The sequence below is a fragment of the Sporothrix brasiliensis genome (assembly GCF_000820605.1).
Source record: "Sporothrix brasiliensis 5110 chromosome Unknown Cont19, whole genome shotgun sequence".
Taxonomy (NCBI): domain Eukaryota; kingdom Fungi; phylum Ascomycota; class Sordariomycetes; order Ophiostomatales; family Ophiostomataceae; genus Sporothrix; species Sporothrix brasiliensis.
Genome location: NW_024467138.1, coordinates 3,530,675 through 3,547,207, shown reverse-complemented (window position 1 = coordinate 3,547,207; position 16,533 = coordinate 3,530,675). Strand labels below are relative to the sequence as shown.

General features: G+C 59.0%; 8 protein-coding genes across 8 annotated transcripts; 5 read left to right on the top strand and 3 right to left on the bottom strand.

Moving 5' to 3' along the window:
- Positions 1-608: 608 nt before the first annotated feature.
- Positions 609-955, top strand: SPBR_01129 (cytochrome c oxidase subunit 7c; the record flags this gene model as incomplete). Its single annotated transcript, XM_040759447.1, has 2 exons — positions 609-813; positions 930-955. 2 exons carry the CDS (start codon positions 609-611, stop codon positions 953-955), a joined length of 231 nt encoding a protein of 76 aa, XP_040618786.1.
- Positions 956-1,469: 514 nt separating this feature from the next.
- On the bottom strand, positions 1,470-4,382 carry SPBR_00161 (pentatricopeptide repeat protein; the record flags this gene model as incomplete). The annotated part of the gene is made up of 1 exon (XM_040758481.1): positions 1,470-4,382. The coding sequence occupies one exon, from the start codon at positions 4,380-4,382 to the stop codon at positions 1,470-1,472; it is 2,913 nt and encodes a 970-aa protein (XP_040618785.1).
- Positions 4,383-4,960: 578 nt separating this feature from the next.
- Positions 4,961-5,760, top strand: SPBR_00953 (37S ribosomal protein rsm25; the record flags this gene model as incomplete). Its single annotated transcript, XM_040759272.1, has 2 exons — positions 4,961-5,337; positions 5,424-5,760. The coding sequence occupies 2 exons, from the start codon at positions 4,961-4,963 to the stop codon at positions 5,758-5,760; spliced, it is 714 nt and encodes a 237-aa protein (XP_040618784.1).
- Positions 5,761-6,019: 259 nt separating this feature from the next.
- On the bottom strand, positions 6,020-6,948 carry SPBR_00893 (beta-1,4-N-acetylglucosaminyltransferase; the record flags this gene model as incomplete). The annotated part of the gene is made up of 2 exons (XM_040759212.1): positions 6,020-6,820; positions 6,880-6,948. 2 exons carry the CDS (start codon positions 6,946-6,948, stop codon positions 6,020-6,022), a joined length of 870 nt encoding a protein of 289 aa, XP_040618783.1.
- Positions 6,949-7,540: 592 nt separating this feature from the next.
- SPBR_00155 (uncharacterized protein) lies at positions 7,541-10,483 on the top strand (the record flags this gene model as incomplete). Its single annotated transcript, XM_040758475.1, has 2 exons — positions 7,541-7,669; positions 7,730-10,483. 2 exons carry the CDS (start codon positions 7,541-7,543, stop codon positions 10,481-10,483), a joined length of 2,883 nt encoding a protein of 960 aa, XP_040618782.1.
- A 1,578-nt stretch (positions 10,484-12,061) lies between these two features.
- SPBR_00973 (uncharacterized protein) lies at positions 12,062-12,817 on the top strand (the record flags this gene model as incomplete). The annotated part of the gene is made up of 1 exon (XM_040759292.1): positions 12,062-12,817. One exon carries the CDS (start codon positions 12,062-12,064, stop codon positions 12,815-12,817), a length of 756 nt encoding a protein of 251 aa, XP_040618781.1.
- Positions 12,818-13,971: 1,154 nt separating this feature from the next.
- On the top strand, positions 13,972-14,325 carry SPBR_01127 (uncharacterized protein; the record flags this gene model as incomplete). The annotated part of the gene is made up of 1 exon (XM_040759445.1): positions 13,972-14,325. One exon carries the CDS (start codon positions 13,972-13,974, stop codon positions 14,323-14,325), a length of 354 nt encoding a protein of 117 aa, XP_040618780.1.
- Positions 14,326-14,710: 385 nt separating this feature from the next.
- SPBR_00855 (methyltransferase) lies at positions 14,711-15,697 on the bottom strand (the record flags this gene model as incomplete). The annotated part of the gene is made up of 2 exons (XM_040759174.1): positions 14,711-15,044; positions 15,114-15,697. The coding sequence occupies 2 exons, from the start codon at positions 15,695-15,697 to the stop codon at positions 14,711-14,713; spliced, it is 918 nt and encodes a 305-aa protein (XP_040618779.1).
- Positions 15,698-16,533: the final 836 nt, after the last annotated feature.

The window sequence follows — 16,533 nt, the reverse complement described above, 5'->3', positions numbered from 1 at the left end:
TGGTGGTGAGAAAACAGAAAACGGCAGGCGTCACTCTCGAAGTGTCCTGGGCAGGAACGAAGGAGAGCGAAACGAAGCGATGCACTGAACAAGAAAAACTAATAAACTGCGGGAAGGGAAGGCGCTGGACAGGAAAAATAAAGTGGAGCAATGCACAGAATTCTGCCACCCAAAAAGCTCATCGTGCGGAAAAGGCGGTTAGTAGGATCATGTGATATGATCAGTCAGCCAATTGTGGAAAGCGCGAGGTGCACGGGCCACTTTCCACTGCAGCGCTGGACAGCCGGAAAAACATGGAACAGCGGGAAGGAGACGACACTCACGCCACTACGGCGCCCAGTCACAGCCGCGCAAAAGAGATCACTGCAAAAAACCGAGCTCTTTCGAACCTCGAGCTTTCCCACCATCTACACCCCAACAGCCATCCGCCATCGCCGTCACAGACCATCACCACTCCGTCGCCAAGGTTCGTCGCGCTCCCAATCGTCTTTTTGGCGACCAATTGGTCGTTCCACCGCGCCCGGTGTCCCCGTCAGCCCGCCCTCCTCGACAATGTGACGATGTTTTGCTCCCACCGTTGCTCGGCACAAAGCTTACTGACCCTCCAGATGCTCTCCCGCGCTGCTATCCGCACGTCGCAGGCCGTGGCCGGCCGCCGTGCCTTCCACTCGACCCCGTTGCGCTTCTCGTCGCCGTACCACTACCCCGAGGGCCCCTACTCCAACATCCCGTTCAACCCCAAGAGCAAGTTCTTTGGCATCGGCTACTGGACCTCGATGACCTTCTTCTTCTTTGCCCCCTTCGGCATTGCCGGTGCGTATTTTTCGTTGAGGAGATGGGCCGATTCCATTGGGATGGCTGAGGGATGGGTGTCTATGCTCTATACTGTTCCAGGCACGTGCTGACGTCTTTTACTTTCTCCCGCTTAGCCTGGCAGACGTACAAGCCGAAATAGACGATCTATCTCGGAGGCTCTTTTTTAGAGTTTGTGGAGGATACCGCGGAAGATCAGAATACCGGGGCGCATGGCCGGGGCCGATGGCCGTTTGTCGACCCTGGCCGGGCGCTGCCTTGTACATAAAGTCGTCATAGAAACTCAACAAAAAATCAAACAGTTCTATACTACATGCAGAGGACGTCGATTCATCTTGTCATCCAAAGAGCGCGCAACAGCAATTTGCTAAAGTATACTACTATCCGCCTGTGTAAAGCGACCTTGCCATGGCCACGTCAAGCTGTCTTTTGTGAATGGTTAGAGTTGGATGTCTCGATAAAGCTGTCACAGACGCAGGACGAAGTGAGGTGAAGAGTCCGTCCATTGGACCGGATGCATGCATTCGTAATACGCTGGACGTCTCAATCCAGGCGGAATATGTACAAAAGGATATGGTCGTTACAGGGCCATGGCCATAGAAACATAACTATAAACATTTCAAGACGAAGCCCCCACCCGAGTCTACCACACGGACTCATTGAAAGGACCGCCAGCCCAGCTGTTTCAGGACAGACTTTCGTGGTTCAATATGGCTGAACCCTTTGTACTTGGTGATTCTGTTGTGGGCGCCGCTGCCAATGACTTCCTCGGGGGTCGTCCTCTTATTCACCTCGCGGCCCTTGAGCAGGCTGTGCAAGACGCTAATGGCAAAATCGGACTGGACCTCGTCGGGCGTCCAGCGCGACATGAGCGAGTTGTAGGCCTTGAAGACCATCTCGGGCGTGGCGCAGCGGTCAAAGGCGCGCAGCACCCACATGACGAGCCACACGGAAATGTACATGCCCTCGGTGCCGTCGTCGAGGGCCTTGAGCAGGGCGGCCCAGATGCTGCGCAGGCGCGCGGCGCTCCAGTCGGTGTACATGCCCTGCGCGCCGCCGTGCAGCGCAAAGCCCTTGAACAGCGCCTGGAAGATGGAGCCATGCAGGGGGATGCCGAGCGACTTCATGTCGTCGAGGTAGCGCGTGACGGCAGGGAGGTTGCCGAGGCGGCAGGCGTGGTGGTTGATGAGGACGCGGAAGGTCGAGAGGGTGGGGCGGATGGGCATGAGCGCCTGGTGGGCGGCGCGCAGGTCGTCGTTGTACCGGTTCTCGTGCGCCAGCATGACGAGCACCTGCGACAGCATCCGCTCGGATTTGTAGTCCGTGCTGTTGGGAAACGGCGGGTTGCCGGTGGAGGCGTCCGAGGACAGAACAAAGCTTCCACGCGATCGCGGCGACGCGTTCTTCCCTTTTTTCGGTTTCGGTTTCATCTGGAGGACGACGTCCGGGTGTCCATTGCCCTGCCTCAGTTCATTTTGCTGCTGCTGCTGCTGCTGCTGCCGCATCCTGTACCGGGGGTGCATGCGGGTGTAGATGCGCTCGGCGGCATCCTCTTCGCCGCACCGCACAAAGCCAGCCATGACGCAGTTGAGCACGACCGTGTCAATCATCTCGCCCGCCTCGACCATCTCGTGGAAGGCGGCGCGGATGCCGTCCGGGTCCAGCCGGAGGCCAAAGTAGTGGATGAGGCTGACGTGGTGGTAGCGGTTGAAGCGCAGGCCGCGCTTCAGCATCTCGTCGTAGATCATCTCGGCGAGCGTAAAGTTGTGCGACTTGGATGCGGCGTCGAACAATATGTTGAACGTCACCTCGTTGCTGCGGATGCCCGCGTCCTTTTCCATTTCGCGCCACAGGTTGATGACGGCCATGTTCTCGGCCGACGTGGTCCAGCCGACGTAGCGGCCGGCAAACGCCATGGCCGCGTTCCACTCGGCGCGCAGCAGCGGCAGGCCGCAGTCCTTGATGTCGGCGACGACGGCAAAGAAGCGCAGCATCGACTTGGCGTTTTTGCGCTCCTCCATGTTGAGCGACCGGAGCAGGCCGTGGCGCAGTTCGTCGGGCACGTACGACATACGCATGCCGGGCAGCCGCAGGTACGATTGGTAGACAAGCTCGGCCGGGACGGCGCTTGGGTCCTTGAGCCGCATGACGACGTCGTGGTCGAGCGCGCGCACGGCTTGTTGGATTCGAACGTCGAGGTTCTGCACGTCGTCCCACGTTATGGCCGTCTCGGTGCTGGCGTTGTCGTCCACGACGCGCAAGTCGCGATCATCCAAGGAACCATTGTGCCGTCGGATATCCGGGTCTTTCAAGCGGGCCAAGTACTCGTGGGCCGAGTCGCCGGTGAGGGGCGGGCCGACGAGCGCAAGCAGCTCCTCCTTGCTGACGCGCTTTGACTCCGGGTACGGCTCGCCATGGTGGGGGTAGCTGTCATAGGCGTCGAAGTGGCTGGAGTGGTTTTCTTCGGGGAACGTGTATGGCTCGTCGTCCATGTCGTGGCCGCGCCGATTCTGGCCAGGATGGACGCCATCGGCGACACGGTTTTCGGCGTGAAAGGCGCTCGATTGAAAGTCCTTGTGGCGAAAATCGTCTGTGAAGCTGGGTGTGGTTACGAATTCCTCGTACTGGATATCGTCGGGATTGAACCTCCTTGTGGAGGGAGTGCTGTCGGAGTCTGCGTCTTCGTGGAAGGCGTCTTTGAAGGGGTCATTGTTAGGATAAATATCGTGGGTGTCACGAGTGTTGTATGTGTCGTGAGAAGGCTTGTTCCTAGACTCTATGTCGTCAGAGTGGTAGTCGTCTGAGTAGCTGTCGTCGGGCCGTGGGTCTTCGCTGTGGCGGGTATCAAGCCTGTCTGCGCCGTTTTCCCTCTTGGGGTCCTCGTCGAAGGCTCGAGACGACGGCTGGTCTGCCCTGGACGGCGTCGTGGTCGTATACGCCGGGGACCTAGCAGGCTCCAGATCGCGGTCATCATAATCCTCTGCGTATATGTCGTAGAACTCTTCGTCTCTGTGTTCAATATCTGCAGCTCTCCTCCTCCCGTATATGTCGCGACTATGTTCCGGCCTGCTTCCAGGGCCGCTTTTCTGACTTTGTGACGCTGTCGTCACTCCGTCGCTCTTGATCTCGAGCTCGCCGTCGTTGAATATGTCGTCAAACTCCTGCGATGGCGGCCGGCTGGCCGCGGCTGTGGACGTATGGCCGGACCGCCTATGCTCCAGGCTGCCACGCGGGCATCTCGTGGCCCGTTGGGCCCGGCGGCATGCCGAGTCATAGACATGCATGGCCCTCTGCGTCGTTGGTGTCTGCCACGAGGCGTCGTTCCAGGCCGGAGGGAACAGCATCGGCAACAGCGTGCCAGAGGCCGGGTCTGCGGCGCCCGCGGCAAAAAACCAAGCCGACGTCGCAGTTGTCCGCGGTCGTCCTTGCCGCCGCGGCCGTCGACTCTGCTCATGGATGCATCGTGATGGCGGCGACCGGCCGGAAACAGGTGCCGTTGCGGAATGAGGCATCCGGGCCGAGAGGACGGCGCCACAGACGGTCCTGTTGATGCGGCGTGAGGCCTTCATGGGCTGTTCGGCATGGCGGCGTCATATAAGCTGTGCTGGGATGTGCGCGGCCGGGAGCCGGGACCGGTTGTGTCGCGTCGTATGTCGTGCGGTTGGTGCAGATGATTTGCCGTTGTTGTCAGCGGCTGTACGAATTACAGTGAGAGGCAAAAAAAAAAAGGCAACACTGCAGCTAATTGCTAGGCGCTGTGGGGTGCCTGTACCGTCAATTTTGGGGGCTTTATCTTATCGCACCCAAAATTTACAGTGGAGTTTGAAGTCGGATTGCTGCAAACGGTAGCATTTCGTCGGTATATGCATCTAATCGGCATGGCGAGAGCTGCCGAAAAAAATTAGCGACTGATGCTTTGGCTTAAACCACACCGTCCAGTTTTGTCTGCCAGCAACGACACCGTCGACACACTGACGCCTAGCATCCATTGACGAGGGCCGGACGAGCCGGACGACCGATCTGAGCGACTCGCGCTGCCACCGCCGACACCAATTGGCCAAACCTAGCGGCCTTTTCTTTTGTCGTCCTCCTCTCCTCCTCTTCCTCCACTTTCTGCTCCGCCTTCACCTCCACACGCATCGACACGATGGGTCGGCAATTCCGTGCCCTGCGCGTCGCCGACGTCGTGCACCAGCACCTGTCGAGCAAAATCAACAGCAACCACAGACCGGTGGCGCCGCCATGGCTCAAGGCCGTCGAGAAGATCCCGCCGGCCGAAGTGCTCACGCGCACCGTCCCTGTGGCCCTGCAGCCGCCCAACCCGCGCCTGCGCAAGCCGCGGCGGACGTACCGGCCACAAAACATTACATACGAGGAGGACGAGCTGCGACAGACCTTCTTCAAGGACCACCCGTGGGAGCTGGCGCGGCCGCGGGTTGTGCTGGAGACGGACGGCAAGGACGCACAGCGGTACGATTGGAGCAAGGGACTCTACCAGGATGGCCTGGCCCTGTGCGGGGAGTGGTAAGTCTTTTGTGACGGGCTGTGCATGGGCACCCCCCACAATCCCCATTCCCTCCGCGTTGTGGCCACTACTAACTGCTCGACAGCGTCGTTCAGCGGCAAATGTGGCTGATGAACTCGGGCATGACCAAGGAGCAGGCCTACGACGTGGCACGGCGTGAATTCTACGCGCTGCGGCACAGAGAAGAGGTTGAGCGCCGCGTAGCCATGGAGGAGGCCCGCATGATGGGCGGCTACTTCAAGGGCTCGCTGCTGGTGGACAACATGAGGCAAGAGGACCGTGTGTTCGAGTCTTGGAAGAGTTGGGCAAAGCGCATGACAGCGAAGGCGGAGGCGACACGCGGCCAGGCGTACACATCCTTCGGCGAGGAGACGCCGTTCGGTTCGGCGCCGACCGAGTCCGCGGACAGTGCACCAATATAAGAGTAGAAGGCTGGGGTTCAGGCGAAGGGAAGAAGAGACGACGGAACGGGCACGCGCATGGAATGGAGATGGAGATTGCGGCTGTGGCCTGTGTACATTAGCCATCTCACGAGGAACCAGTGTATCAATGTATCAGATGTTTCATTGCGTATTGTGTCCAAAGGTCTATGTGTTGCTTTTCTACAACCAAATGGCCGTTCCGACGGTTGCATATGTCGTGTCAAATCGTGCAAGACCTGGAGTCGTTCCGCCCAACACGTCACGCCTCCTTGCGCCCCAGAGACTTGCGGATGCCGAGCAGGTTGCCGTACTTGGTGACGTCGCCAATGAAGCGATGGCCCGTGTTGGCCGCCAATAGCTCGTGCTGCACCACAAACAGGTCGGCAAGGCGGCTGTAGTGGAACAGCTTGCCCGTCAGGCTCAGTGTGCTGACGTGCGCCCAGGTCTCGATGAACAGAACGCTGCAGCGGTTGGTCGGGACGATATACAGCATTTTGAGCACAACGGCAACCAAGCACACAATAAAACCCGTTCCGGGGCCGTTGGTAACAATCAGGTTCGGGTATGCAAAGGCGTCGTTTGCGTTCTTTGCGTTCTTTGCGCTCTTTGAATTGTTTGTCGTCTGCTGTTGGTTTGGCGGCCGCACCAGAGCCTGCACAATCGACAGCGCGCTCTGCAGCGCCGATAACCATGCCGTGTACAGCGGCTGATGCACCCGACGTGCACGGACAACGTGCACAATGTCCCACGAGCCGCCCGGCGCGACGCCGTTCTCGTCCACGGGAAACGTCCGGCTGATCTGGCCTTCGAGCCGCTTGACGGCGTTGACTGAGTGGTGGTCGCCCGACGTGACAATATAGCGCCGGTGGCAGTGCGGGTTCGGCCGGAACTGCTGCTTTATCATCTCGCAGAGCTCTCCCGTGTGCCCGCCCGAGCCGAGGACATACAGAAAATAGGTTCCTGGCAGCTGCACGCCGTCGGGCACAGGGCCTTGGCAAGCGGCCTTCCACGCCTTGCCCATGGCCGAGCGTTTGCTGCGCACCACGGCCATGTACCGTGCCTAGGTTACATTAGAGACGGACGTACAAGAAACGCAAGCCCATACTGTCGTAGACGTACCGTGGCCAGCAGCAGAATGGCAGTGAGCAAAACAGTGCCGATGAAGAGAGCCTGGACGAGAGCGCCCATCTTGGTGTGCCCGTCGCTTTGTTCTTAACCTAATGGCACAAGCTCTTCTAGGCAAGCTCAGGATGCCTACTGTCCTCGGTTGAGGGAAGTTGTGGTGACGGTACCTCTTTTTTGCAAACAGAGTATCAGTTGGTAAATTGTCACGACTGTCCAAAACGTGAAGCTTCGAACAACACGTTTAGGCTTCTTAAGCGACTAATACAGGGGTGTGAATCGGTGTCTGATAGAGACCCACTTCCAGGAGCTTAGCGCCTGACCGCCCGGCAGTATTTACTTTCTTGCTCGCTAGGGAGCTCCTTCCAGGGCAGTTGCTTCACCCACCAGAAACAAGAGGCACAAAGACACACGGCAGAAATAACCGACGACGACGCATCAACCAACCACGAGCCGCCAGCCACGCGAATCGAGGCGCGGCGCTGTTGCTTTGTTTTGACGACTGCTTTCGACAGCGGGTGATGGTATATCTGCACATGTCGGCAGCGGGAGAACACCGCGGGCTACGCCAATTGCAGACCGAACGACCTCGTCTTCATCAACTTGGAATCCGACATCGACATCGTCCTCTGCCTCTTCCTCTTCACAGCCGGCCGCCATGGTGCGACTCCGGCGAGCTCGCTACCTGAGCTGTTTCTACTGTGGCCGCCGGTCGTCGAATGTCTACGACAGCAGCGTGCGCCAGTTTACCTGCTCCAGCTGCGACGCGACAAACTACCTGGACGAGGTGAGCGACGCCGTTTACAAATGATTTTTCGTAAAAATAGAGTCGACGCTGACCATACAGAACGGCGATATCACCGACCCTCCTACGTCCACGACGGCCGTTGCCGAGACGACCTCCCCTTTCTTTGCGTCCGGCCCCGAGCCCTTCCACGACAGCTTTGGCAGCCCAGGCAGCGCAAGCAGCAACGGCGGCGGCTATGGCTCGCCCAGTCTTGGCAACGGAGACCAGTCCGGCGTCTTTTGCAAGACCTGCCTCAAGAACCAGCATCTGTTCATCTCGTCGCTCGCCCAGTATTTCCCATCTGACCCCAACCACCCAGACACCCCCGAGCTCGAGCGCAAGTACTTTCGGTTCCGCCAGGGCCTCGAGCAGCGCTATCCCCAAGTATGCGCCGACTGCGAGCCGCGCGTGCTCGACCGCATCCGCGACGCCGGCTACACGGCCAAGACGGACCACTTGCGGCGAATGGTCGACTACAGCCGGCAGGTACGGTTGACGCGTGCCACGCCGCTCGACGCTAGCAACTGGCTGGGGCGGAGGCTGTGGTGGGCCGGCCTGCTGCTCCAGATGTTGTGGCAGGCGGGCGTCCTAGGGAGCTTCTTGCTTCCCGTGGCATCGCTTCCCAGCACAGATGATCTCGGCTTCGACAGCGACGCCGTTGTTGGCGACTCGGCCGCTTCTCAGACTGCGAGTCGCCGTCCCGCCGTGGTCCTCGTCGAGCCCTTGCTGCGCCTACTCGTATGCAACACCGGTTTTTTGCGGTCAGCGTGCATTGCAGCCACGCTGGCCAGCTGCTGGTGGAACCCGTTCTTTGTGCAGACCGTCCGCGGCTTCACGAAGCCCTTGATCGGCATCCCGACATGGTATGTCCACCAAGCCACGATTGTCCTTGTGCGGCTCCTTCTCGCCAAGGTGGCCGACTACCAGGGACCGCTTGCACCGTTCAGCAGTGGGGCGGACGGCAATGCAGAAACCCCAGCACTGCCTCCCGCCGTCGCCGGCGTTCACGCCGTAGCAGCTTTTTTCATCTTGTACCTCTACACCGTGGCGCCGCGCGCGATCCGCAAAGACGTGCGGCCGCTCTTTGCGAAGCTGCCGGAGACGCCGTTGACGCCGCAGCGGGCGAGCGTCAGGGCCGCTGAAGAGCAACAACAACATCAGCTGCACATCTCGGAAAACCGGCGGCGCGGGCTCGACACGCTGTCGGATGTGCTTGACGAGATCTCGGCGACACCCCAGCGGCCGACGCCAAAGATGCAGCAATCTAGTCCGCTGGCACGACGTGACGGCGGCACGAGCGGGTGGGATGGCTGGCGACCGTCGCAGGAGTCCCATGCTTTACCACAAGAACACTCGCAGAATGGATTCGGCAGCCGCGGTGGATGGCCAGCTGGGGCCCGTGGAGACCCCGGATCAGCACCATCGCAGCCTTGGCCGCGAGAGCAGCAGGCATATGGGCAGGCAGCCGCTGACGTCGACGAGATGGACTGGACGCCCACCCAGCCATCGTCGCATGGACACACCCCGGCCCAGTCGCCGCACCGCGCTTTCAACACGTACGAACCCGGCGCCAGTCAGTTCAGCCAGGGTCCATCACAGTCCTCAGCTGGCGCCTTTAGCCAGACGCCTGTCGAGGCAGATCGCGGACCGTTTTGGTACAAGGTGCCGCCGGCGCCGACGAGCATCGCCCAGCGCATTTTCAACAGGCCCAATGCACCGAGACTGGTACAGAAGGTGGCGCTGGGTGATAGCGGCGATGGAGCTGGTGCCGGTACCGGTGCCGACGCGTCCTTTGGTCAAAACAGCCAACACGGTGACAGCGCCCATGGTCGGCGGGGCGGGACGCTCGATCTTGGTTTCCAAGGCCCAAGGGGGACTTCATCGTCGGTCGAGTTTGCCCAGCCGTCCTTTTTCGCAGAAGACATTGTGCCCAAGAATGCGAACAAAGGCATGGCTGGCCGGGGCGGCCGAGAAGGCGCAGACAATGACGACCCGGGCAGCTACCTGTCCGACCTCTTCAGCCAGACCTTTACATTGGGCGCTGGCGGTGCGACAGAGGAAGGGCCCGGCGACCCAGGCGACCCAGGCGACGCAGCGTTGTCGTCCGGCGGGGATGGACGACAGAGAGCATCTTTGCATCGTCGACGCCCTGCGTCGTCAGCGACGTCGACACCCACCGACCACCACGCCGTCCTGGGCCGTGCTGCTTCGCTCCTGACGACGCTGGCCTCGCTGGCTGCCGTCTACTGCTTGCAGGACATTGCAGGTGGCGGCGCCACCTCCGCTCATTCTGGTTCTGGTTCTGGTTCTGTTTCCAGCACCGACGCCCTGGTCGTGCAGTACATCCAGCCGTACGCGCGTCTGGTGGAGACGTCCACAGTCGGCCTTTGCGCGGTGTTGGCGCTGTCCCGCACGACCGAGTCGGTCACACGCTGGCGCCGTGCAAGCCATCGTGGCGGTGGTGGTGGTGGTGGTGGTGGTGGCCTAGGCCAAGGCTCCGACCTCGCTGCACTCGTTGGCCTCTGCTTAGGCCTGGCCAGTCTGGTGCTGGCTGCCTGGATGGCCACGCAAATGTGGACGATGCTGCAGGCGGGGCAGACGCTGGTTGTGCAGACGACCTCTGGCGAGGACGCTGAGTACAACGGCGAGACGTATGAAGAAACGCACGGCTGGCGCGACAACAGCGGTAGCGCTGAGCCGCAGACGCGGCGACTAGCCCTCGGGCCCACACTTTTGTGGCCGTGGTGGCAGCTGGCATCGCTGCACGGCACGGTGCTGGCCCACCAGGCGTGGAACATGCTCGTGCAGTACTGATGGGGAGGGGGGGAGAAGGAGGGCAAGACCCAGATATACCACGGTTCTACCATGGGGCTGCGTATTTTTTACTTTTTTTGTATGTGCATTTATATGTATATGGTGTCATTCTTGTGTATTATTTGTTTATGTTGCATAGCGTTCGGGTTTGGGTGTCCAGAGAACAGAGCCATCGTATATGGCCAGTTTTGCAATTTTGCATCATGTTTATTGAAATTCGTTGCATGTCTGTCCACATTGAGTATTGTGAGGCGCTCACATGTACTCTAGAAACGCCTATTTCCCGAGATAATCACCGTTCACCCGTTCGCGCAGCACAACTGGAAATTCACCTGCCTCTCCGACTGCTGGTTCCCGGGTATTTATTTTGGGCCCCTGTCTTGGCTTTCGGTCGCCGTAGGCCGTAGCTGAAAGGGAGTTGAATATCTGCTGTCCAACTCTGTCTCATCCCAGAACGATGCGGCATGGCGCAGCGAATTACGCATGATTTATATAAAGTGGCTCTGGACGACCATGGCTCTGTTTGCTCGCCGCCCAACCTCCACCCCTGCTTTTTGCACATCTGCTCTATCTATTTTGTGCGACGTGGCCGTGTGAGTTCTGTCTCTGTTTCTTATTTTCTGTCATCTATGTGGTTCACTTGGAGACGACGGAGCGACATGAGACATAAATTCAGAAAGCAGAAAACAGAAAACAGAAAGAAGAAACAAGGATGATTGCTGCAAGCTCTCTGGTCCTGCTATTATATATGTGAATCAGGGCAAAGAGAGGCGCTCGCCATCCCGGAACCCAAGTGGCGGTGCTCCGGTTTTGTGGTACGTGAACTGTCCTGCTGTGTGCAGCACGAGGAATGGACACTACGGGGAATGGACACAACCTTGCAGGTTTCGCTCCTCCACATCCGCCCAGACAAGATGACCGTGGCTTGCGTGATTGCTGCTCATCAGCATGCGCGTCGTTTCTTATGCGATGTTGCTCGTAGCAACAGTATTGTTCAGCCTTGCAATTTGCCAGTGTACCAAGGAATGGCCAATGCTTTTCTCCCCAACCCTCTCTCCTGTGTCTAGCCTTGTATTGTTTCACGGCGGTCACACCGCATCCACCAGCATCCACCAGTCGTTGGCTCTGTGTGCGTGTCATACACAGAAGCGACAGCAGGGAAAGGTGAGGAGGAAGCATGACCGGCCAACGAAAAGGACAGAAACACAGAACCATAGGCAAAGCAATTCACCGCAGCTGCACGGGAAATAAACAAGAAATTCGAGACATGCACCGGGATCCAGGCAGCAAGCACTGGAACGCGTGGTGTCGGCCGTCGTCTGCTCTTTCATTTTCGTCGTTGGGTATTAAAAGACAGAGGTGAAGACCTTTTTCCTTTCACGTTCGTTCTCGTCCCTCTTCACCTTTCTTTCTCATCTCCCTCCCCTGTCTTTACCTTCCGCTCTGTACACTGCTCTCCCAAGCCGCTCGTTTTGCACAAGCACCAAAAAAGCCACTCGTTCAAGCGTTTTGATTTATATTTCTTCACACACGTTTAACCTTTTCTCACGTCGGTCTACTCACTCCACAACATTCACAATGGCTGCAATCAACGACGGGCTTCCCGGTAACTCTGCGTGGGGCCCCAACGGCAACGGCTGGGGCCCGTCCGGCACTCGTCCTGCCGGATGGGGTGGGCCGTCGTCTGACTGGGGCCCGTCCAACAGCGGCGCCTGGGGCGGTCCCTCGGGCCACTCCGGTCCCGGCGGATGGGGCCCTTCCAACGGTGGCTCTGGTGGATCTGGTGGTTCTGGTGGTTCTGGCTGGGGCCCGACCGATTCCGGTGCCTGGGGACCATCCGACACGGGCGCTTGGGGCCCGTCGTCGACCGGCTGGGCGGCCACAACGTCACCCACAACGACAAGCATTGTGGTGACGACTACGCCGGAGACGACACCTGTGACGACGGCCAAGCACACGTCGGAGGCGACGTCGGTGGGCCCGGTGTCTTTGTCTTGGACGTCGTCTTCGGCGTCGTCTTCGACCGCCTCGACGCGGACGACGTCCACGACATCCACGACGTCCACGACGTTTGTCAACTCCACGTCCGCGGTGACGCTCCCTCCGACGTCGTCGCACGCGCATCCGCACTCGCACACGACATCGGCCAAGACGACGACCACGACGCGCCCCTCGAGCTTCGTGAGCACGACGACGAGCGCCGGCCCCACGAGCAGCGCAACCCGCCCCCCGGGCCCGCCGTCGTCGGGTGCTGCTGGAATGCGCCAGGGCGGCATGAGCGCGGCCGGCGTGGCCCTCTTCAGCCTGGCCGTGGCGGGGATGCTCTTGTTTTAGGTTCTACGTGCGGTATGCACATCTTGGCATACGTTTGGAAGTGTAGGGGATGTTCGTGCAAGAGTTGGTGAGTTTGCCAACGACGGCTCTAATAATAGCACCGAGGATATGAATGCAGATGGAGGTGGAGGTACGGGAGCTGCGAATGGGCCGGCAATGGTTGGATTCGCTGGATATCGTGGGAAGCATGGAAATGTGGCCGTGGAACCGTCGGAAAGGCGTGGACTGAGTAACTACGCATTCTCACGTTGAGCGAGTAATACAACATAGCACGCAGGCAGAGCACGCCACAGAGGGTGCACAGCATATACGCGCATAGCCTTTTAATCAGCAACAAGGGTAGCACAGCACAAAATTAAGAAGCACAAAACATGCAGGGCGGCGATGCGCGTTCAGGAGTGATGAAGAAGGGAGACAAGCAGGATGCTTTGGGGGAATGTATCATGAACATCATCTGCGTAGATTTGTTCAGAATGACGGAGCAACCATCAAATATCCCGTACCATATTATACTTACCGTATTATACTATCCAGGCCAGCAGCCTGTCGGTCCGAGTCGATGTGGTGGTCCGATGCCAAATATCCGTCTCGATGCTCGATTTTTATATTTTGGAGGCGGCTCAGCTGTCCCACTATGGAGCTATTTCGTGCTGTTCAAAAGCAGTTATCGTTGGTGCATGATCTCGCCTCTGTATGAGAAATGCAGAAGTGCTGGGCAGACTGGAGGAATGGCGTGGATTTGTCGAGTTTATTTTACGTGATAACAGGTCGCGTGGCTGCAGTCTTGCGGTCACCGCTGGTCTCACCGTCTGCCGCCAGGCCGCCAGTTCCCCCAGGTCCCCTATCAATTGGCGGCGACTGTCCCCGGTTTTTCCCACCGCTAGCGATATCGGCCACTGGAGAGGAGGGCCTAGACTGCCCTAACATGCCCCTTTCGCCAGCCCAAGCCGAGCCTAGCCATTGGCATTATCATAAGACTCTTATCTTTCGCCCGTTTGGACTTGTGGGCGATTTTGGCCTTCTGACTCTTCCAACATCGACACTGCAAACATTAAACAATAAACAACAAACAGTCCCCCGTGCACGGCACCACCACGGCTGCATCACACCCACACCAGCTGTCTCTCTCTCTTACTCCCTCTCCTCGCCACACAATGGCCGCCAAGACCCAGCCGTGGAAAGCCGCTTGGCCGGCCGTCGAGGCGCGTGCCTCCGGCAGCAGCTCACCGCCAGTCGAGTACGGCGTCGCCAAGGGCGATGTGGCCGTCGTCGATGGCACTGCGGCGAATGTCAAGCCGTCAGCGCGAGTTACCGCCGAGAGCGCAGAGAGCGCCGAGAAGACGCAGCCGTGGAAGGCCAGCTGGCCCGGCGCAGCCACTGCCACTGCAGCCAGCACAAGCAGCGGCAAAGAATACGGCGTGGCCAAGGGCGACACGGTCGTGGTGGACGGCACAGCGGCCAACGTCAAGCCAAGCTCGCGCAAGACGGTGCGTGTTGTGCGGCAATGACGGACACGGAGGAGAGCGATGGTATCGGGTGGCCGGACGATCGCGAAGGCACGGGACCACCTGTAATGATTTGACGATTGGAGTGACTGCTGTACTATAGACGAAAATGAAAGGCAGACAGGAAGTAATGATGGGACGGGCGGGTAGTGAAATACCGCGGATTTATCGTGCTCCCTGCTCACCCGCTCATGATGTGATTGTGGTCAGACTGATTCACGTTACTGTGTACCGTACGATGCGGCCACCGCGCCGTAGCATGTACCAAGTGATGATTATTGTTCTATTTTCGTCAAGCATCATACATCATACGGCATCGCACTGCATACATGATCAGCGTCGGCAGTGCCTCGCTATCTCGCATGATATCCTACTTCCCCCCTCCCCCCTACCACACCACAAGGATGCGCATCTCAATGCTCTCGCGCCGAACGTCCTCGTCTGTCGTCAACGGGTTATCAAACGCTGCATGTGGTACGCCCGGCGACGCCCCTTGGGGCTCGCGGCTGTCGGCATTCTTGAAAAAGACGACCTCGTCCGGCATCTGGTGCTGCAAGTAGTACCACGCCTGCCGCGCGTCAAAGTGCACCTGCGTGTTCTCAAACACCTGGTGCCGGTCCACCACGTCGCCCGCCATGGTGTCGCGTGCAAAGTCCACTGTGCGCGCATCGCACACGGCCAGCGGCCAGTCCACCAACGGGCCGCGCAGCGGATGCCACGCGCTGGGATGTCAGCGAGGTCACGATGATATGAAGGGGGTTGGACGAAGGCTGGATAGGGCTGGGGCCTACTTTACTAGCTGCCACCGTCGCGACAGGACGGCCTCTGCCTCTGCGCCGCGTGCTTCGCGGATCACGGCCACCGCGCCGGCATGCGTATGGTCAATGTGGGCGCGCGATGCCGGCTGCTGGAATGCATACGGCTCGCCCGTCGACACCGGCCACGCCGCATGCCGCCGCCGCACGACGTAGTCGACCAGCTCGGCCGACTGGGCGCCGAGCGCCGCCCGCACCGCCTCGAGCACGCGCGGCGCATGCCGGCCTTCGATGCGGTCGCTGTGCTCGTAGTCGTCGTAGCCGAACCGTTCGCCAAACCTTCCGTCGAGCTCGTCGTCCAGCGTCACCATCCCAAACCCGCACTCGTCGTACGGCAGGTCCGTCCGCCCCCGCCAGTCGCGGAACACGACCGGGTGCTCGACGCGCGCAATGTTGGTCTGCGGGAGGCCGCTCTCGGGCGCCGGCGTGTACCGCAGCGTGTACGGCTTTTCGTGCGCATACTTGGCCTCGCGCGCCAGGAAATGCATCTTGCCCAGCACAGCGGTGCCCTTGTTGGCGCCGCTGGCCAACAGTGGCACATCTTCAGCGTCGACGGCCATGTCTGTTGTGTGCGTTTGTGCGCCGACTGTTGGTGTGCCAGCGTCATTCAGTCAGTGGAGTGGGGTCTGCAAGATAGTAAACTAGCGCCTAACCGGTGGGCTATTGCGCCTGGGTAAAGACGTCGTAGGCCACACGAGGTATCTTCCCTTCAGCAGCACCGCTACCGGAAACACGGCCGATACCAAGCGTCTTGCGCCGCATCTGCCTATTTCGTACATTTGTGCACCGTAACTGCATCCCTGTCAATGCCCACGCAGTCAACCACGAAAACAAGCTTTGTTCTTGATTTTTTCAACTACTGTTACGCTTTCTGCTATATATCACTTCACACCGGTTTCTTTCACGTACGGCCACAGATAGGAGAACACGGGGATCCCGTCTCCGCTCCCTTGGTTAAACCAATAATTCGCGTGTCGCTGCTAAGGAGGCCTTTACGGATTATTGAGCCCACGACTCCGTATCACGTGCGGTCTCTTGGTGTTGATAGACGACCTGCAGGAGAAGGCTGTGCGGCACGTTCGGCCCCCCTCCTCCCGTGCTTCTGTTCTGTTAGTTTTTTTTTTTTTTTTTTTTTTTTTTTTGTACTTGACGCGTTTTAACGCATAAGCGTGGTTGGCGTGACGGTATTTGTCAGCTGATGCCTCAGGCACTGGTTCCTGACTTAGGCTACTAGTTCCCGTTATCACGTGACAAGGGGTAGATAGATAAACATCGCCACACCCGTAGCGATGTCGTTAGATAGGAGAATCAAGCTTATTTCATACCATTACGTGACAGTATTGCTTACATTTAGTTAATCATTTTCTTGTCGTTATCTTATCCACTGTAGTTTGTG